General features: G+C 32.4%; 3 protein-coding genes across 6 annotated transcripts; 1 reads left to right on the forward strand and 2 right to left on the reverse strand.

Moving 5' to 3' along the window:
- Window positions 1-698: 698 nt before the first annotated feature.
- LOC130441411 (KICSTOR complex protein ITFG2-like) lies at window positions 699-12,771 on the reverse strand. 4 transcript variants are annotated; one of them, XM_056775083.1, is made up of 8 exons: window positions 12,625-12,771; window positions 10,732-10,905; window positions 9,603-9,752; window positions 8,323-8,485; window positions 5,283-5,475; window positions 2,810-3,040; window positions 2,519-2,756; window positions 699-976 (listed from the first exon to the last, which is right to left on the reverse strand). In XM_056775083.1, exons 1-8 carry the CDS (start codon window positions 12,769-12,771, stop codon window positions 788-790), a joined length of 1,485 nt encoding a protein of 494 aa, XP_056631061.1. In that variant the 3' UTR covers window positions 699-787. The 4 variants fall into 4 exon arrangements, with proteins under 4 accessions (XP_056631061.1, XP_056631060.1, XP_056631063.1 ...); XM_056775082.1 differs by having other exon boundaries at window positions 2,810-3,043; XM_056775085.1 differs by lacking the exon at window positions 9,603-9,752.
- An 8-nt stretch (window positions 12,772-12,779) lies between these two features.
- Window positions 12,780-13,430, reverse strand: LOC130441412 (mitochondrial inner membrane protease subunit 2). Its single transcript, XM_056775086.1, has 2 exons — window positions 13,100-13,430; window positions 12,780-13,045 (listed from the first exon to the last, which is right to left on the reverse strand). The coding sequence occupies exons 1-2, from the start codon at window positions 13,359-13,361 to the stop codon at window positions 12,780-12,782; spliced, it is 528 nt and encodes a 175-aa protein (XP_056631064.1). The 5' UTR covers window positions 13,362-13,430.
- Window positions 13,431-14,137: 707 nt separating this feature from the next.
- Window positions 14,138-16,357, forward strand: LOC130441413 (uncharacterized). The gene is made up of 2 exons (XM_056775087.1): window positions 14,138-14,577; window positions 15,087-16,357. Exons 1-2 carry the CDS (start codon window positions 14,164-14,166, stop codon window positions 15,642-15,644), a joined length of 972 nt encoding a protein of 323 aa, XP_056631065.1. The 5' UTR covers window positions 14,138-14,163; the 3' UTR covers window positions 15,645-16,357.
- The last annotated feature ends 5,937 nt before the right edge of the window (window positions 16,358-22,294 follow it).

The following is a 22,294-nucleotide window of genomic DNA, read 5'->3' on the forward strand; positions in this document are numbered from 1 at the left end:
TCGGCGCCTCTAGCGCGTAAACAATTCTGAAATATTCGCAACGTTCGTCATTTAAAAGATTGGAGAATGAGTCGGGAAGTTTGAAAAGACCCGATCAACAATGGATAAATCAAAATACGAATATGTAAATAGTATTACTGGATATGACCTGATTTGTCTATTCGAGACCGTGATTTAAGGCTGCACTTTCACAAAATTCAGTTGGTGAAAGAATTGTACCCTCAGGAAGCTAATTGTAGGTTTGACTTAGTGAACCAGATGATTGAACGCTATTCAATATTTATAATTTTCGGATGAAGCTCATTTGCATCTTAATGGATACGTCAATAAGCTGCTATTGGAGTACAACCAATTCAAAACTTAATCATACTTCTACATACGCCTAAATTGAGAGCATGAGCTGCGATACTTTTTTGGAGATGAAAGTTACAGTGAATTTAGAGCGTTATCTGCAGATATAAGACGTGCCTGAACGGCAGAGGTTTGATGGTTCCATGGTTGCCGTGAGCGAAATTTTTCCCGGCAAATTGATCTTTTGGAAAGGTGATATAAGTTGATTTCCGCGCATTTCCGATTTAACACCTATAGACTTTTGTCTGTGAGGTTATGTCAAATTTGAAATTTGAACTTTTTTTGGATTCATCGCATTTGCCGTAAAACGTTTTAACATACAGTGGATAATATTAGACGCTATTTTTTGTTATAATGTAATAATTTATTTACAATGACAGTTTTTTCTGCAAACTAATTTACTTGATTCCTTTTAATATTAAAAACATTTTTTTTTTCAATTTACATTGTATAAAAGATATTCTACAAGTTCTCTTCGTTGTTTCCTATCAAAATTTTCAACAATTTCCAAAGCTTCTTCCGGGTTTTGGTCATCTCTTCTGAAAATTTCACTCATTTTAACAAGATCCGGTACAAATGTTGTACAAGTAAGTTCTTTAATCGGGAGATCGTAATAGATGATAACCTAAAAATGTAAACAAATTATTTAGACAATGGATACTTGCAACGGTGGATTAATCACAAGGCTGAGTAGGCTGTTCTCTTCTCAGACGAAACCTGACTGGCTTGCATAGTAGCGATAGAAGAGAACGAGCCTATATAAGACCTGGAGAAAGTTTCGCGTAGCGATGAATGGAAGAAAACGTGGCTTTTGGATTATATTGCTGGATGGTTTGGGCGGGCATTCAATTTCGTTTGTGGCACATTAGTCACACTAGTATATTCACTGGTATGTTTTTCTTTGCTTTTTTTATTGTGCACACAAAAATTCCTTTTGTTTTAATCTGTGTTCCCGGTACCTTCATCATTTTATTTTTTTTTCACGCAGTTCTACAGCTGCCAGGTTGGGAGTTTCAGCCACCAGACTACAAATTCAACTCATTCCAAAAACTGGGAATCTAGTTCAGGGCTGCAACCATCATTGATTTCCATATATAAATTTGTCGCTGAAATTTTTTTAGCAATAAAAAATATTAAAATGAATAATCGGGGATAGTTTTAGATTATTTGTCATGAGGTGTTTCTAGTTTTTTCGTCTTTTTTATTAATTTTTAACGTAGTTCGTTAAAAAGCTAGTGGTGTCCAATTTAATATTAATTATTCACCCCATCTAAGTACCAGTTATTTATATACCTTTAACTGAGACTGTATACCACTTCCTGAGGAAATCTCCTGCTGGGGAATTTGAAGTTATAAATTGAAGCAAAACCGAGAAAATGGCGGTCGAGCGGGGGGATACAAAGAAAAAAAACTTTAGAGGATCACGCCAGTCCCAACTCGTTTTATCCCAACGACAATGACACATAGCTTGAGAAGAATTGAAGCTACAAATTTTTTGATAGACAGTCGACATTATTCAATATTTATAATGTCATCTCTTTCATTATTAATTATCTTTTTATTTTTTTCATCTCCCATCTTTTTGACTTTTTTTTTCTATTGAAATGTGTCCAAGTTTTGTATTTATGAATGGACAATAAATACTAATAAATCCCACTTTCTTGAAAAGTACATGAAATTCGCTGGTTTCTAGAAAGACAGTCACAACTCGAAAATCGCATTTTATTATAGGGTCTATTAAACTCCATTTCCCATAAAATCGACATAAACTTTAAATAACAACCGCTGCACGTCGCTTTTGACGCGCAAGATTGTCCTAACGTTTATTTTGAAGAAAACAGTCGCATGTTGAAAAGTACCGAGAAAACTTGGTCCAGATTTCGAGGAATAACGTCATATCTCTCGTTTTGTAGTAAAAGTTTTCCGGGTGAATTTAATTTCGGATAACGAAATTGTTTTCGGAAAAAAAACACATTTATCTATGGTTTTTCAGCTCAGATTCACGTGGTGTCGGTGTCAGAGGGTGAAATTTCAAACCAAGCATCCAGGTTACGGTTTTGCAATGGTAGAAGCAAGAGAGTTGAAAATTGAAACCAAGTTAAAGATAAATTTGATTTGATTTTATCGAAACGTGGTGGTCTTTTTCATTTTTTCGAGATGTACTTACAGTATTTTTGAAATTTACATAAACAAAGCAAGTAACATCGGGCGCATTTAGAGTAATATTATAGTATCCGCTATGGAAAGCTTGTACAGCTTCACCTAAATGAAACCTAACGGAATTTTTCGCTTGGTCTAGTATGTACGTTTCACCGTCCCAAGAACAAGCAACTATATCATCCGATCCATTTCCTGTTACGTCTAATTTTGTTAAAGCGAAAAGTTGATGGTCCACTGCTATCGCCCTTAAAAAAAATCTCACTAGATCTGGTAACGAAGCAAATTCCTTAAATCTTACCATAGAATTACTTCATCTTGAACCAGCATAATGGTGCCATCGAGAGTTGCTAAAGCGTAAGGTTTTCCTTTGGCAGTAGAACCTTCCTGGGATGTCTCAAAATTTTCGACATTATTATACTGGGAACATTGAAGATCTCCCAGAATTTCAGTGGATATATTTTGATTTCGCATCCGAGATATTCCAAGAAATTGATAATCAATGGAACTAGAAATATTTTCGGTAGTAGAACTGCTAAAAATTGAAACAGAATATATAACAACCCTTAAGTAGTTGAGACAATATCAAAAATAAACCGGAAGGGATTATCTGCCTTTTGGAGTGGTTAAAGTGTATAAAAACTTCTTTCGATTCCTGGAAAATGAGTTTTTCTTTGCAGCAATTTCGTTATCAAATTTTTTCGGCAGGAGGGTTGCCAATAAAACATATTTGAATCGAAATGATCAGAAAAATATGTTGGCGAAACGTCTCCTAGGGTGTAACTGGACCTCAGAAAATTTTGCGAGAAATATTAACCCTGGGTCCGTGATTTTTCGATTCTTGGCTTTCTATATTTTGAAAAATCACGGACTCAGGAAGGAACAGTCCCGCCAACATTTTTTTCTGGTAAGTTTGAATAAAATTTTGATTGGTTTAGTTCGCAGAAATCGAAAAAGCACAGAAAATCGATGATTTTCCTTGCTTTTGCATATATTTCAACCATTGAAGCATTTTTCCCGTCAAAAAGAATTTGTTAATCAAATCTATGATCAAATATCGTTCTATGAACAGAAATCAAAAAATTTTTTTGGAAAATTTGATTTTCCCAATAAAAACTCAATAGGAGTTTTCCACGAATCGTAAGTACTTTCTATACTCTTTGAGTATACAAAATCGCGAAGAAACTTCAGCCTAAAAGTGTAAAAATGAATAAAATGCAGTAAAGTAAGACTAAAGAACCACAAAAAAATCAACTTGAAATGTGTTATTGAGAAAAAAGACAAAGAAAATATGGGGATATGGGGAAACAATCCAAAACATGCATGTCATAAAAAATTGATACGCAGATGAAAAATAGAAAACAAGAAAAGAGATAAAAAATGATATTGTAAACACTAGCCGATAGAAGAAGGATAGGAAGCCAAAAAGAAAGGAGAAACCATAACTTGTGATAAAGAAAAACAGGCAGTAATAAAAAAATTAAACTCTATTAACGAAACAGATTTTAAAAATGCTGTACAACTCAGTAATACAAAGACAAGGTAGAATAATAACACACAGTATATATTTTCAAGTACAGTAAATATTAATTAATGCTATTACATATTAATTAATTAATGAATAGATTTTTCAATCTTTCATCATAGTTTGCTATTTATTCGTAATCCATAGCAATGATTTCACTTTATCTTGCAACCAGGAAACATTTTTGCGTAACCACTGGATCATCTTCGTGATTGGTGAAAAATTAGAGGAGGATCCCAGCTGCCTCTTGTCTGGATCTGGAACAAATTCTTCTTGGTTACTATCTTCCTCTTCATTAACAACTTCCACTGAAACTGCAGCTGTGCTGTCAACTGCTTCATCGACGGTTTCATAATCCTGCAGCTTTTCAGATTCATAAACACTTGGAAGCACAAAGTGTTGTGCGCAAACTCATAAAGTCAAGTCATTATCGTCATCTTCTTTTGTCGCTTGGTTCTCCATCAATCTTGATCGAATGTTTTATCGTCTTTTCTATCACCCCTTCCTCCATCATGTTCTACGGTTAAAAATCTTCTTCGGTTCAAGACTTTCTTTGACACTTTTGGTTTATTGGTTCCACTGGTGGTGTTGACTAGTAAGAAACAATGTTCTACCTTTTTGAAGATCGACGGTTAAGCTCAGAATACCATTCTCTTATTCCTTCTTCAAGAATTTGAGAGGTTATCCACGCGTTGTGTTTTTTTTACCAGTCATGTTTACATTAAAGTTTTGTTCAGTATCAGTTTCGACAACATTGAAGATTTCTTTTGCAGAATATCAGGACACACTTTCTCCAACTAGCCATCTATAACATCACGAACATCTCCACTAACCTGACCATAATTTATGTTGAAACGTTGCTTCCAAACTCTGCTTTTGTTTTGAAAAGTGGTCGAGAAATTTGGATGAAGTTCATTCGCTACTGTTGAAACTAGCATAGAACAGCAAGACCTACATTTTTGGTCTGTGATTGACGCATTTTCTTCTTATCGCTCCCTTGAATCAGGCCACTTTTTTCTATCTTCTCAAATCGTAGCCACAGTGGATTGGGGAAGTCCTGTACGTCGAGAACATCAGTCTGCTTCTAACCTTTTTCTATGGCTCTTAACAAAGTCACTTTTTCTTCAACAGTAAGCACGTTTTATGGAAAGTAAGCACGAAAAAGCAAATGCACTGGCAGTAGCGAACATTGACCTAATGGAAAACTGAAAAAACGTTTTAAACTTTTGCAAATGTAAAATTAGTTTACCTGCTCGAATTACTACGAATTGAACTTTCCAAACATTCTTCCGCTGTTATATCATCGAACTGACATTTGATTCTCATGAAAGTTCCTCCTGGTTGAGCAATTAGTATTGATGGTGTTCCATCTAACGCATGGTGTAAAGTTATGGACCCTATTTGATTGGCGCACTCCCATTTATTCACCGCCACAAATTTTCCTTCGAGAATATATCAATGAGAAAATAAATAATGATGAGTTGTATAGAAATTTTTTGTATCTCAAACATCTCCTTCTACTAGGGAGAGGAACTCTCCTTAGTGGTTACTGAAGGAAAAAGAATCGAATTACTTTTTAGGCAATTCAAGTTATAGTTGTCAACATCACCGCAAATCCGCTGGTTAAGTGTTGAGCTGGGAGCAATATGTCCAATTATGAATTAGCTGTGGCAGCTTCAGAAAATCTTGGAGCACTTTTTGAGACCCAAAAGCTACAGACTACACTTCTAATCCTTATAAAAGGCTTAGATTCGACTTCGACTTATAGGCTATCCAGAATTGACCAGAAACTTAGCTTAGACCATAGAAGAAAGGTCGCTGATCTGATTTTGTTTCACTGATACTACCACGGCAGATGCTCTGAGCTATCCAATATAATTCCACCTAGAATGGAAGCTACAACCTACAGAAGTTCAAGATCAATATCCACAGGCATCACTACATGGCAAGCACCTTTCATAAAAAAAATTATCATTACAACATGTTTATATTGAAAAGTCAGAAAAGAGAAGAGGAATATAATATAGAGAAGACAAAAAGTTCATAGATAACAAAGAAAAGGAAACAATAATAGAGATTTAAGAAGAAGAAGGAAGACAAAACGGACAAATGACAAAAAGGAATCTACTAGATGCAACAAATGGAAAACGGTAAAGATCAAAACAAAAGAATAAGAACAAGGGTAGAAGCAGAAAGACTGATAAATGAAGAAAAAAGAAAGCGAGAAAATCCAAAAATTAAAAAAAAATGGCAGATGACGAAACACAGTAGAATATGAAACAGCTGATACATAACAACAAAGATCCAAGAATTAGTATTATTACAAAAACGCGCAAATGACAAAATAAAATCACAAAAAAAAGAAAGACGATAAAGATGACAATAAAAGTGGGAAATATATGAAATACACAAAGAAATAACGAAGACATACTATAATGGAAGAAACAGAAAATGAAAGAAAACTGATTGAAGATAAAAAGAAAAACTACATTCAATAGAAAGCATTGGAAAACGACAAATGTGATGAAAGAAATTGTTAAAAAATTTATTAAAGAAGCAACAAAAGACGGAAACGTTCATAGATTATCAAAAAGAAGAAATGAACACGACAAAGGATAACGAAGAAAGACAAAACGAACAAAAAAATTGATGAATGATGATAAAATAGAATCAACTGATGACATAATTAATATGAAACTACAAAGGATAGAAAGATAAAGAAGTCAACATTGGAAAAGACAAATATGACGTTAAAATTGATAAAAAAAAATATTAAAGACACAACAAAAGACGAAAACGTTCATAGATGATCAAAAAGAAGAAATGAACATGACAAAGGATAACGAAGAAAGACAAAACGAACAAAAAATTGATGGATGACGATAAAATAGAATCAACTGATGACATAATTAATATGAAACTACAAAGGATAGAAAGATAAAGAAGTCAACATTGGAAAAGACAAATATGACGTTAAAATTGATAAAAAAAAATATTAAAGACACAACAAAAGACGAAAACGTTCATAGATGATCAAAAAGAAGAAATGAACATGACAAAGGATAACGAAGAAAGACAAAACGAACAAAAAATTGATGGATGACGATAAAATAGAATCAACTGATGTCATAATTAATATGAAACTACAAAGGATAGAAAGATAAAGAAGTCAACATTGGAAAAGACAAATATGACGTTAAAATTGATAAAAAAATTTATTAAAGAAACAACAAGAGACGAAAACGTTCATAGATGATCAAAAAGAAGAAATGAACATGACAAAGGATAACGAAGAAAGACAAAACGAACAAAAAATTGATGGATGACGATAAAATAGAATCAACTGATGACATAATTAATATGAAACTACAAAGGATAGAAAGATAAAGAAGTCAACATTGGAAAAGACAAATATGACGTCAAAATTGATAAAAAAATTTATTAAAGAAACAACAAAAGACGAAAACGTTCATAGATGATCAAACAGAACAAATAAACATGACAAAGGATACGAAGAAGGTCAAAACGAACAAAAATTGAAGGATGACAATAAAATAGAATCAAGTGATGCCAAAAAAAATATGAAACTACAAAGGATAGAAAGATAAAGAAGTCAACATTAGAAAACGACATTATTTATAAGACACTCTCTATATAGGGGCCATTCAAGTATTACATTATTACATCACTAGAATTACTCACTCCATCTTTCATATCAGTCAAAGTTAACAAAGTTTTTATCCACCAATCAGTGGGTTGTTTAAAGTTCAAAAGGTTATAATAGAGCCCTAAGCTCAATGACAATATTCTGCACTTAATCAGCTACCACTACCCCAACAAACCAAGAATCAATACCTACAAAGAGATATTCAACTTTTCAAATTAACATGTCATACCAGATCCAGATTTTCATCGGCTTGCACCAGTCGAAGAAAGGTTAACATATTTTTATTATGACTTTTTCCAAATTAACAAAAATCTAGTTCGTTTATAAAAATTATCCCCTTTTATTGTGATATATTTTTAGTTGCTCAACTTTTTTATTTCATCTTTCTTCTGGAAAAATAAATCGTATTAGTTTGAATAGACAGATCTGATCTATAAAGTGGCTGGAATATTAATTATGTCACGAATCGACTGTTTTTTAAGTTTTTTAAAATTGTAAGGATCGCAGAAAACGAAGACAATCAAATTGAACTAATTAAATTTTTTATATAACTGGCAGTTCAGAGTACATAGAACCATATACAAAAGATGAAATTACTTGATTAACTATTAAAATAACATACCTAATATTTTATGAGAAGGATCGAATTGACCAGTTATTCCACTTATATTTAGTGGCGACAAATTTTGATTTGAGATCCATTTGTAAGATCTAACAACGCGATCAGTGAGTCCTAGCACCATCTCCACATTACCATCACCATCAATATCTCCAATTACTATATCCTGTAATAAGAGTTTATTAAGCTACTGTGTCATTTTGGGAGGTAGTCCAGTGCTGGTCCCTTTCTCTTTTTTATTTAAATAAAAACGCTACAAGAGATGAATGTAAAAAAGCGAAAACTAAACGATTTGTCGTGTTTGTTTTTTGATAAAGCGAAAGCCCAAAAGTACAAATGTATATTAGTATTGTTACGAACAAGTTCGCAAAATGGTTCCCTAGTTCAGCTCTCTCCAGCTACTACGGAATTTTTTTTTTATAAATGGCGGAACTCATTTGATATTTATTTGTACATAATTTTTTTTAATATCAGGCGGTTTATTAACATCATTTCTTTTATTTCTTTTTGTTCTAGAGCTTTGTAGAATTTTATTTAGGTATATAAATGATTTGTGTGAACGCAGTTAGTAAGTTTTAAATAGTCAGTTTTAACAAATATTTTTTCTAGTTCCATTATTTTGACAACTGAAAAAAGATAAATTCATTATTATGAATTATAAACTTGTTATTAATTAGAATAGAAATGAATATAGCGATTTCTATTTAACTATTTTTTTTTCGTAGTTTTAAAGATTCCAAATCCTATTTTGTTGAACATCTTCTATGTGAAGAGCTCAGGTCAGGATGATGCTTCCATCTACCAGTATTTGACAAACGTTCAACTCCAAATTTCGACTCTAAGATTAAGATGAATAAAAGTTGCGAAATAAAAGCGAGATCCTTGCATGCTCGGTCTTTCAATTTCCGCGGGGCAAAAACTATAAAAAAAAAATGTTTGTTAAATTTCGCGCGCTTTCTTTGAGTGACCGAAACAATATGTCCGTTTTCCTAATTGCCACTCAGTTACCGGATCCGCACTGAATTTTTAGCTACTAACTCAGCTATAATGACTGACACCATTAGAAAGATTAATTTCTTACCAATCAAAACCATATACTCATATATCGGGGAAATTCCGATGTTATTTGTAGTCAAAAAATTTATCCATGGTTCCCTTAAGAACCCACGTTAAAGAAGAATTCTTCTCAGATTTCTTTAGATTTCGATCGATACAGTGTTTATATCTCTCATATCAATCACAAATAAAAAAAAAACATAATTTGAAGCTATAAGTACTATAACCTTTGTATTCGCAGGAATCCTTTGTTCATGGATACAAATAAGTTCAGCCTTCTCCTTTTTATAGGCCGGTGATGGAGTAGAAGACACATAAACATTTCTAAAAGCTTCAGTACCCTCAGATACAGATAAAGACTGAAGTGGACCATCGACCTAAAGGATAATCACGGTGTTTATTTCAAGTCTATAGGATTAGTATTAACAAAATTACGAAGTTTATAAGTACAGTAAACTCCCGGTTAACCGAGCCTGTCATTCAAAAATAACAAACATAAATAAAGATCTTAACATCTACAGTAACAAGAGCCGTCGAGTCGTAGACGCGTCTACTGGATGTTGCTAGGTCGAGCTGTCATGTCGAGGGAGGGGGAAGATGACACATTCTATACTCAGTTCGCTCTGAACTCTGTTGGTGTTAGTCGCACTCGCGCTAATTGTGGTTATATTGGTGTGTTTATGTTTGCATACTTTTTCCACAGCAACTCTTATGCGCATGCGTCTATCATAACTTTTCACACATAGATAGATCTTGATCAGATCTATCGAACAAAGTTATCCATGGTTCGATATCTGTTGGCATTCCTGATATAATGGCCACTGCCGATATTTCCGGAAGTAAATGTTGTTATTAAACTATTGGACAATAATGAATCGATCAAAAAGGTGGCTGCTGATTTGGGGAAGTCACTGTTGGCGATTGGAGACGAAAACGCGAAGAAATCGAAAAATATGTTAACAAAAGTTTGGATATATTTTATACCGCATGATATGCGTTCCAAATAGGTAACTACGTCATCAGCGCCGATTGTGTAAGAGCCCGACGAGCCTGTTTGACAAAATGCTACTGGCTAGAGTAAACTAGTCGGTATAGTAACGACAAAAATTGATTTCTTGATAAAAATGGAGCGAGGCTTTCTTCGTGGTACTTCAGACATCTTCCCCCAAATCAATTCCCTAGTTATTTTGTCCCAAATAATGATTTTTTGACTGTAAAATCCGCAGCAAGGGCCCGAGAGGACTCTAAATATGTCGTGCGATCCATAGGACCGCTCTGAGCTGTGGGAAAAGTTCAGTTGTGAGTACAAGTGCTCAACGTGTTAAGCATAAAAGATTTTCAATATATCCCACTTACTTCTTCTACTGCTTGGTCCGTATTATTTGATGATGTTTCTGGATAAGCGTATAGGTAACACCAACCATCAGCAGTTATAATTATCAATACATTTTGATTCTGATTCATAATATCTCCAACAGCTACACAACTTATGAAATTCAGTTTAGAAATAGTTTGTATTTTTTCTTCACCCTAAAAATGAAACGCCCAAGGTACTTGCATTTGTAAATCTAGTCAAAACTTGAAATTTCAAAATAAAATTATTCATCTTCCACTTCGACTGTAGGCAGAATTAGGTGTGATAGAACTATCCAATTAGGACATTATTTCCCTTCTAAACAAAAATATTTGTATGGCTCTGAGTAATATTTTCAAAATTTTCTGTTCAGTAGAATCATTAGTTGCTAAGTTATCGTCTTCAGAGACTGAAGGTAAACTGAAACCTAATCACTTGACTTGACCTGTTTTATACTAAATTTTCCCACCTTCTCCTGCGAAAATTATTTCCAGTGGGAAAACCTCCTCGGCGGGAGGAATTGGCCAATTCCTTATGACCCACTCTATAGTTCAGTAATCAAGGAATGAATGTGAAGACTCCCGCCGAGGTCTCTGAAGACGATAACTTGATTATCGAAACACGTGTCATTCAAGTGTAGCTCATTCAATTCTAAGTCACATTTAATTTTACTCAAATTGGATGAATCGAGATATTTACCTCCCCCCTTACCATTGCAGCACCAACTTTTGTTTTACAGAAATAACTCACTTCAATTATAAAACGAATGATAGAAAAGATTTGCGAATTTATTTTACTTTTACATTGACAACTGCATTTTAATTTATAATACAATGAACTGAATTAATGACTCAGTTTGTCATTCTATTTGACCCACCATATCAAAGTAAGAACAGGTGATCTGATTCTATCAGTTCAATATGAAATAAATCAAATTATTCACAAAAGGAAAGATATGATTATATCATAGTGACCACGTACAATTTGAGCTTAACAGAAAAAAATTCTGGTTTTTAAGTAGTTCACCAGAGGCTTTCGATTCAGATGAATCTCTGAACTTCTCAGTGACACTGGAAATGAAATTGGTCCATCTTTGCCGAAACAGAAAAAGATAATTTTATGTGGCTTCAGATCTTTTTGTTAAAATTTTTGTTTCAGGTTGTTATTTGGGGTAAATCTGTTTATGATACTGGAAAGGTAAATTTATGTTACTTGAGATCCTTTTCTTAAAATTTTTGTGGCTGACTTTTTTGAGAAAATTAACCAAAACCATCGTCTTCTTAATATTTTTGCAGCTGTATTTAGTATGTAAGTTATTTCTATGATGGTATTTTCGAAGTTTAATATATATTAAGAACAGAACAGCTTTATATTCAAATCTGACTTGTGTCCGTTTTTCCTTCATTCTGGTTTGTTCTTTTTAGAAGATACAAGATCAAACTATTCAAAATAATAAGATAACAGAAAATTGGGTCCCTATAGACAATAGCGAAAAGAAACTACAGAAGCTACAAGAATAAAGCTTAATGGTGATCCACTGATCAAAATAGACAATTAACAATATATAATGCCCCTCTTCTATTAAATGGCAAAAAAAGAGAGGACCTAAAAAAGTTTTGCCTTTTATTAAAAATTTTATGGGGAGATATTTAGTAATGGTGTTGACAAAGAGCTTACAGAAAAAAGCATAGACCCTGTATATCCATATAAATAATATATATGTAGATTAATTTAAGCGCTGTATAATTAATTTAAAACATGGGAGGAAATTCACACTATTACACTTTTTGCAAATCTCATAGATAAATAAATCTAATTTTTTTTCAATATTTTGGAAATGTGGAAAGCACTTCATTTTATTCTCTAGAATGTCTCCCCCTTTTTGTTATACATACTTTAAATATTGATACAACACCATTTTGATTTCCTACAATTAATTCATTATATCCATCATTATCAATATCTCCTAAAGTCAAAGCTTTCCTTGCTATATTGCCAGTAAATTCAAATTCTATTCTCTTTATAAATGTAACAGCTCTCATTTTTGGTACTAAACAATTCCTATAATACTCCTTTTACTTATGGAACGTTTCAAATTTAAAGGTTTCCTAGATTCGGGAATTAAGGGCTCAATAAACTGCCACCTTGAAGGAGGCCACACTATACAAGTTGCTTTAGCAGTAATAAGACCTAGAGATACTGGACCGAAATTATTTGAGTCCATAGAGTGACCTGTATGGTCACCTTCTATCCAACAATGTCCTTCTGGGATTCGGACAATATCCTTTTTGTATCGCAATGTTGCTATTACATCACCTAAAAATATGGAAGTGGTAATATTGCTGTAAAAAATATCCAATAAATACATACCTTCTAATCCTATTACCCTTTTAATAATCTTTTGAGAAGGATCTTTAGGTGATATTAACGAGATAATATCTCCACGTTCGATTTCATATCCTTTAACTGCCCACCTATTTAAATATACATAATCTCTTTTATTCTTATCAGGATTTAATGCTGGTTGCATGGAAATTCCATCCACTCTAGCTATATAACCAAAGGTATCTACAATTGTAATACCCACTGGAATTCCATATAAAACACTTTTTAAAAAATTTGGAATTTTCATTTATTGTTTTTTACAAGATAACCTCAAATTTTGATAAGCTTAAGGATGACATTTGTTTATGCTTATACTCATCTGTAGATGGCTCTATTAAAACCATAGATGTAGTCAAGAGCGTCTTTTCATGTTCAAACCATAGATTTAGTCAAAATTCCAGATGCATACTTATCAGGTAAATAAATGTGTTTAGCTAATTAATAGATTGTTTTCTTGAATTTTAAACATTCTCTACTGCAAATAAAAAAAAAGAAAATTCGAGCACGTTATCGATCACATTCGTGCACAATATTTCGGAAGCCTAGCAATTTATCTGCTACATTCATATTTTACTTTTTATCTAAGCCAGCGCCATACTGGAAGGTTTTGAATTAGGTTAGGTTAGGTTCTCCCTACCATCCATACGTTAAAAAAACTTTGGAAGCTGATAGCAATCTCGTCACAATTAGGATCAGTTGATTAAGAATCATAGTTTCCGAATAATTTTAAAGGAAAATGGAAACAGGATTCTTGAATATAATTGCAATTATTTTCTTAAAAATATAGAGCTACAGGGAAAGCTTATATCTTCTTCAACATAATTTTTGTTCAAATGTAGTTTTAAGAAATATTGCATGGATTGTCAGGCATTACCTTCGTTCACTCGCGAAAAAATGGTTTGAAGCTACGACATACGATTAGATTCAAATGAAATTTGTGAAACAGGTAGTTGAGTCTTTTGAACGTTATATTTAAAGCACAAAATCGTTTAATATGCCTCTCATATCTTTGGTCGATATTTTATTCCCTTGTATAAGCTATACTGAAAATGGCTGAAGATAAAGCGAAAGAAGATTTTGGTCACATTTTGACTAAATTAAACCGAAGGTTCGAAGTTCAACTTGTGAAATGGGAGGCAGATTCGAAAATTTTCGATATCAAAATAAGAACACAAATACCAAAAGACAACGAAGACTTCAACACGTTATGCGATGAATGGGTAGATTTATTTTCACAAATTACGGATACCGTTTGGGCCAAAAAGACTTCAAATACTGGACCAAAAATCAGATTTAGAAAATTATATCAATGTTGGACCGGAGAAGGGAAAATTATAAAAAAGGAGTTATTATTTGATCGTACTAGGTGCAAAGGAAGTTTAGATTTAAAAGTTTTGTCAGACAATCCTCTCTCGAAAAGAAAAAGTAAACACGTCAGAAATGGAATGAATCTAGTAATTAAAGTAAGTAGCTTTCAATACATATATATCTGGAATTAGGTTCTCAATTAATACAGTTTTATTTATTACCTGAATTATTTTCTTACTATATATAAATATATGTTTTTTTGTTTGTATACTTGACGATTAATTTTGAATATGCTTAACAAGGAATCAAATGTTACAGTAGAAGAATAGCTATGAATAAACAGTTGAAATATAATTTTTTCATAATGAAAAATCATTTTGTTTCTCTCTTCAAATATATTATTGTTAGATGGGACTTTAGAAGAATTTCATAATGGAAATTTTGGAACTTATTTTGCAGATTCTGTCCTTGTAAATGAACTCCAAGAAATATAATATTAAGTTTACATTCTCATTTAAGTTTAATTAAACTTAGAATTGAAATAAAATTGTTAACAAATATTGAAATTATTTGAAATAGATCTGTAACTAGAAATTGTACTTAAATTTCAATTATTGAGATATTTTTCTTAATGTTGTAAATGATATTCAATATACTTTTGTAGGCAACTTTTCAACATCTACACTCCGTGGATACATCAGCTACAAATGCGTTTTTTGTACATCAGTGCTGCCCTCAACAAAATATTCCTCCACCTCCTATTCAGCCCAATATTAGACTTCCTCAACTAGTAGCGAATATGTTGAATAACGGACCCGAAGTATCTAGAAAAGCAGCTGAAAAAGCTGAAAAAATAATGGCAAAACTCAATGAAACAAATTCCTCAAATACCGAAACTCCAAGCCAACTCATAGTAAACTACGAGGGAAATATTCAACAACAAAAAACCCAGCAGCCTATTTGTATTGAGGTAGTAGGTAATACTACCACCTTTGACCAGGCAGAACCCGTAAAATTAGAATCTCAGTTAAATGATCAGCATTACACCCAGTATGTTGTTAATGCCCCACAATTTGACGTAACCGATCAAGTTCTGATGTATCAGCCTTTTTTACTAGATGTACCACAATTTATTTCAATAACCTCCCCAAATTTAGCATCGCAATATTTGCATCTACCTCCAAAAGTTGATATTAAGAATCACAGTGGATCTGCTTTGTAAACAGTGACTGGATATGTTGTGCAATTTATTTTTTATATTTATATGTGGAAAATGGAAAGATGAAGAGGAAAATGGAGAACAGAAAATAAATAATGATATTAGTTATAAACTAGTCCATGAGATAAAATTTTTCAAAAAGTGAATACTGAAACAAAATCCAAAGTGATAGCATGATTATTAACACATTGATTACCAAGGAAATTTTCACAATTTAATTTAATCATATCAAATCATTGAAAATATTAATTTAAACACAGAGTTGTTACTGAAAGGTATAGAAAATGAAGGTTTTTTTTTGGAGTTGTTGGACCTTTTCTTCTTCATTCGTTCCCGAGACTCGCCAAGATTGGTTGTTTGCAACTCATCCATGTAATGACAGTTCTACCACAAGCAGTAACAAATCCAGCTCTTGAGCGTCGTGTCTCAGGGTCGTTTGCAGAATCTGAATCAGTGAAGTACTTTAACACCAGGGCTACACCTCCACAATACAAAAGACCATAATGTGAAGTATTTAAAGATCCATTTTATGGCTTCCCAGTCAGATACTTTTGGACAATCCAACACCTCTGAAACTATACTGACAATATATGATAAGTCTGGATGAGTAGTCATAGTTAGGGCTGGGCAACCTACAGAAGATATTTGGAAGTAAGATTCTGATATTGAATTATGTTGAAATAATTATTCAGAAAATAAATTTTTCAATCGTTAAATTGATTATTATATTATTTGATTATTTTAACGATTATATGACAAATAGTGTGTATTCCATAGCCGCGAAACTCTTTAACGACCTCAAGATTATCTTGCCTCGGCCGTTTTAAAATGGCTTCAATAACTCTGTGTGTGTACATCGCATGTCCATGTATTCAACTCCCAACAATTCACAGTTGGCATAAATCTGGACCCATAATTTTATAATTAAAAACAACTACACGTGCAAATAATAAATAGATACAGAAACGTTTCCATAAAATTCTGGTATTGAATTTTTCACGGGTGGTTATTATTCTAATAACAAAAAAGAATCATTCATTCTGAATTACAACTTGAACTATAACTTGGAAGGCATTTCGTCAATAATATTAGAGATTATTTGATTATATATTTGTTGTTTCCCCAATGGTGACATAATTAACACGTTGGTGGCTATTATTGTCATTAGTTTATCATTGTCAATGAATCATTTGATTTTTGTAAGGATTTATCAATAATTACATACCCAGTTTGGAAAGTGATACATTTAGCATTCGTTACTGTTTTGCACGAGTGCTAAAACGAGTTGTATACACTATTTTTCCCATGATAATGTGAAAAATTCTTCAAAAAAACGTATTTTTTAAATAAGAAAGTCAATTAAACAATATCACACATGTGTTGAAAAGTACATAAACACGTGTGCTGAAAAGTTAAAAAATTTTAGAAAATATTTTTTATTTTGTAATAGTAGAGATGACAAAATGAATAGAATGATTATGAAATAATTTATAACTGAAGAACAGAAAAACAATAAATGTTTTGTAACTATATTAGACACCTAACAAGAACTAAATAATTTTCAATGATTTTGTTTTACTTTTTTCTTGGACGTTATAAAAGTTAAATGTAAAGTTGTTATTATAATAATTACTTAATTGCAGTGGATTTTGTAATATTGCATTATTGGTGGTATTTGTTGCCTCTTGTTGATTTATAGATGAAGCACACAAACTTGCATTGTTTTTGGGTTGTGCAGTGTCAGTACGTTGTACAGCATTTAGTTCAATACTATATTCAATGTTTCTTTTTGCAACTTCTTTGTTAAATGTGCTCGTAGACACTAATATAACCTCAAAAAATCATATTGTCTACTTCTTCAGTCTTCTTAAATTTGGCCTTTTGCCTTTCGGCACCCAGCCAGATTCATGTTGTATTCGCCTATTCCCTCTATCGTTCGAGACCATATATAACATAAGAAAAAGAATCATTTCAATACATGTATGTTTTGTTATTTTTTAAATATATGTAATTCTCCTATATAGCAGTTGGTATGCCGAAAATATTCATTTTCATTCGTACTCATACGCACAGGAAGCACTTCGAAGCAATGATTGGTCATCCACATGTTTTGGAGGTACCTCAATCGGAATGGAAAAAATGTTTCGACGTTTCAGGGAACGAATTACAACAGAAGTGGTCCTAAGAAACACTAGATTTTTAAAATTAACACAATTAAGCGGCATCTAATTATGCAAAAAATTCTGCGCATTTTGAATTTCACACGTTTTATTAGATCTCTTTAAATAAAAGATAGGGGAGAGTGGGAATCGTGTTATGAAAAAATATCTGTAATTCTAGTTCTGCTTAACCGATTTTTATAAATTTTATATTGTTTCAAAGAGATTTTAACCAGTAATACAGAATCTTAAAATTTTAAGCGATTTAATTAGCAACACGAATGCTAGAGGGCGTTGTTTTATATATTTTAGATATTGTGATTTCTTTTAAGAAAGTTTTATTGGTCTTCTAAACATATTGGCATTTGAAATATAACATTTTAAAAAAAATATTTATCTCCTTATTTCTTACTGATTACTAATACAAATATTTCAATTTCTCTTTATATAACGAAGTTCTCACAACTTTAAAATTTGTTTTCGTAATTCACATGTAATAAAACAAAAGTATCTCGTATGTATTATTATCTTTGATGAAACTGAAAGTAGTGAGAACCACAATTGCATTCATGCACTTTAGAAAAAACAACATTTGATGTTTTTATTTAACCGTTTAATCGTTTGTGATAGTTATAAGCAGTCAATTGAACGGAAATATTATGGTAAGTGTCTATTTTTATTTATTTTTTTTAAGTTATAGTCAATTACAATTAACCCTAAACAATTTAAAAAGATTTATTATTAGAAACAATTTTAACGTTTTTTAAATTACTGAAACGTATTTATGTTTTACTAACAAAAGTGTCCTAATCTACTTTGTAGATTCGATCTAAATTTTATAGATTTTCTTCAAAATCCTAATATAATATATTCGTGATTCTGAATTATTTAAAAAAAATTAAACCTCTGTTCAATTCTTTAAAGTGAAATTGTATACATACAACATCACTTAATAAGTCATGTGTCTGACACACAGATGGCACTGTCTTTGTCAAATCCATATGACATTTTATGAAGTACCAACTTTCAAATAACCAAGTGTAAAATTTCAGGATATTTTTATTAGTCAGTGAAAAATGACATCCATTTAAGTGAAGGTACTCTTTTATTTTTATTTTCAAAACAATGTAGAGAAAGAACCATTTATTATTGGTTTGCTGAATTTAAACGTAGTCGTACAGACAACGATAATTGTAAACGTTTTTGTCGTCCAATTGAGGTGTCAATTTTACAAACCAGGGTAAAACCGGAGATTAAACTAGAGTTTAAACCATTGCTTAACTCTAGTTTAAACCAATAATAAAAGAGGTTGCTCTATTTCAGAGGTTACAGTTACACAGACATTTATCTACCAGTACTTGCCAATATAACCTATTTAGATAGTTTAGGAAAGTCTTATAAATAAAAATAAACAAAGAACAGAAAAAATCGTGTAATTTCTTAGGTTAACCTCGTGAAGAAATACAAAGAATCAATCGAATCTAAAAAAAGTGATACGGAAACTTGGTTGGAAAAGGAAAAAATTATAAGAGTTGGCAAGGGAATTTATTGATAAAAATAACATAATCATGTTTTCGATAGAACCACAACAAATTTTAAAAACAATTTGAGAAAGTTAGGTTAGGTTAGGTTAGTTTTATGTTAAACTAAAGTTTAAACTACCCCTAGACTGCTGGTAGCGTTTAAGCCGAAATGTGTCACTAATCGCCATTAATAAAACGCGAAAAAACAACGGTATCTGTAGTTTTAAACGTCGTTTGAGGCTTAAGCTTCACTTCTAACTTTTACCTCAGAAAACATCAAAAACATCTATAAATTGTTTATATCTAACCTTAAATTGAAATTGTATGAGATAGCTGAGGCCGTGAAGATATCAAAAGACAGCGTGTTTACAATTATGGATAAATATTTAACCACGAGAAAGCTTTTTTCAAAGAGGATGTCGCGTTTACTCACAGTCGATCAAAAACAACAACGTGTTGATGATTCGGAGCAGTCTTTGGTCATGTTCATGGTCATCACTTCACTCCGGAATCAAAACGATCATCATCTGAGTAGACTGCAGTCGGTGAACCACGTCTGAAGCGTTCAAAGGCGCAATAGTCAGCTGGGACGGTTATGGCTTCAGTATTTTGGAATATTGTTCATCCAAAAGGTAGAGACAATCAGTATCGAATACTACATGGAGTTGTTGGATCGTTTGAATGCAAAAATCAAGGAAAAACTGCCTCATATGTCGAAAAAAACCACTGTTTTACTAAGACAAAGCACCGATTCACTAGAAGTTGGAAACGATGGTTAAATTGAACAAATTACACTTGGAATTGCTCCTTCATCCACCAGTTAGTCTAGATCTAGCCCCCTGTGACTAATGGCTATTCGCTGCTCTCAAAAATTGCTTGCCGGTAAGAAGTAAATATGCGATGTACCGCACTTTTTGAAATGTCTGCTAGCTCGCGCTTTATGGATTTTCTTCAAAATAACTGGAGTCGTTTCTTCATTTGAGACCATCCTCGTAAGTAATTAGCACTTATTAAAAAATGGAAAATTCTCAACCGCGATCTTTGGAACGAGAAAATTGTGTTTAGTAATTTACAGAGTTGACTCTGGAATAAAAATTAGGTACTGATCAAAAACCAATAAAAGGTGGGGGAAAATGAATCATCTGCTGAAGATATTTTTTCATAATGCAACCCAATATATTAATTATATAGATAAGGACAACTGTAATTTGTTTTCCACTATATTTTATACTTTCTTAAGTAAACAGCTCAATGATTTCCATCGCGTTTTTCATTTTACCAAAAAACGGTATATTTTTTCTAATTTGAATTTATTGTTTCAGTTTTACAAAATAATTTTATTCTGTTCACTCCACTGCGTTCTTTCAGTTGAAAAACCTGTGCGAGAGCAAGATTTAAATCCTCATAATTACAATCAGCACTCATATCAAAGTCCCTCTGATAGCAGATCGGAAAAGTTCGGTCCTGTACTATTTCTTACTAATGAAGATGTTAAAACTGATCCCGTCGTCAGTTCTCCAAGGGACAACCGCATACAAGACGTTCCTTACCAGAAAGTTAAAAGGAAATATAAAAAGAAAAACATAGGAAGAGTAGATATTCAGGTACATTAGTCAGATGAAGTCGCTTTCTATTTCTGTATTGCATATTTTCTTTATACAAAGTGTTTAAAAGGTGAAAATGTGTAAGATAGATGGAAAACTGAAAAATAAATGTGGGCTGCTCAGTCAAAAATTTTCGTAACGCCATCCGTATCCAAGATAAAGGGCTTTATATAAAAAAATACTTCAATTTCTTAGACCTATAAATTAATGCTTCTATAAGTTCTTGATTTTAGGTCTCTTCTGTTTAAAAATTAGTTTTTTTAATCATTTTTGACGTTTTGACTTTCCTATTTTGATAAAGACTTTAAAACAGAAACTGATACATCCCTTGAGTCCGTTTTTATATCTAATTCTTATAGTGGTTGCTAGTTACACAATTTGTATCACAATTAATTTCAAGATAACGTAAAAATCAATTATCCAACAATTATTATCAATAATTAGAATGCATTATGCGAATTTAAAATTTTTTGTTGCTTGATTGAGACCTTATCGATATATGTATTTATGTTAAAAATTGGGATTAAGGGTTTTCGTTTCTTCTATGGTTCCACAAAAATCCATTCATCGATATATTTTGTTTTTGTCATGGGAATCTTTCATTTATTGATAGTTATGAGGATAAGTCAGCTCTAAAAAATTATGCTCAATTCTATTGGAAATTAATATTACGAACGACTTCACGCAACTTGTCTTCACCACAACCTAGCCCCGAGTTACCCTTAACTTTGTATGTCCGTAGATATGGTGGTGTCACACACCTACACCGCGACCCAAAGGATCTATTAAACCCACCTTTCTTGTTGAGATACTGGGGAACCCAGTGTTAACTGTTGATCTGTTAATCTCGCTCCTTTTAGAAAGTTCAGAATCTTCGTCTTCTATTCCATACACTCCCAGGTGTAGTGCTCTGGATTTCCTTAGTGTTCAACACTTCGAGAGAATGTGGATAGAGGATTCCTCTTCTTTGCAACAGAATCCGCACGCCGAATTATCAGTCTAGCATCTTCAGGTGTTCATAGAGGCCACAGTGCGTCTTTTGGTGTAAGCTGGCTAACAGAAGTTGCAGCTTTTACTTGCACATACCAATTTGATATAATTTTTCATAAAATATTATCATTAATATATATTTTTTTGATGCATTACATTTATTATGTTTGTTATACAATAATGCAACATTAGTCTTTTCAAAATTTTTGCCTTGCTTGATAATATGAAAAATCAAAGTCTCTACATGTTGTGTCTCTAAATTAAACAAGGTTTATTGGACTAAAGCGACGTTGTTGGCACCAACGACATTGATCGATATACAAGAAAAGTTTTAATCACCAATTTCTGAACTTTTTTTAAAGGATAGCATGGAAAAC

The sequence above is a fragment of the Diorhabda sublineata genome, chromosome 3, assembly GCF_026230105.1.
Source record: "Diorhabda sublineata isolate icDioSubl1.1 chromosome 3, icDioSubl1.1, whole genome shotgun sequence".
Taxonomy (NCBI): Eukaryota; Metazoa; Arthropoda; class Insecta; order Coleoptera; family Chrysomelidae; genus Diorhabda; species Diorhabda sublineata.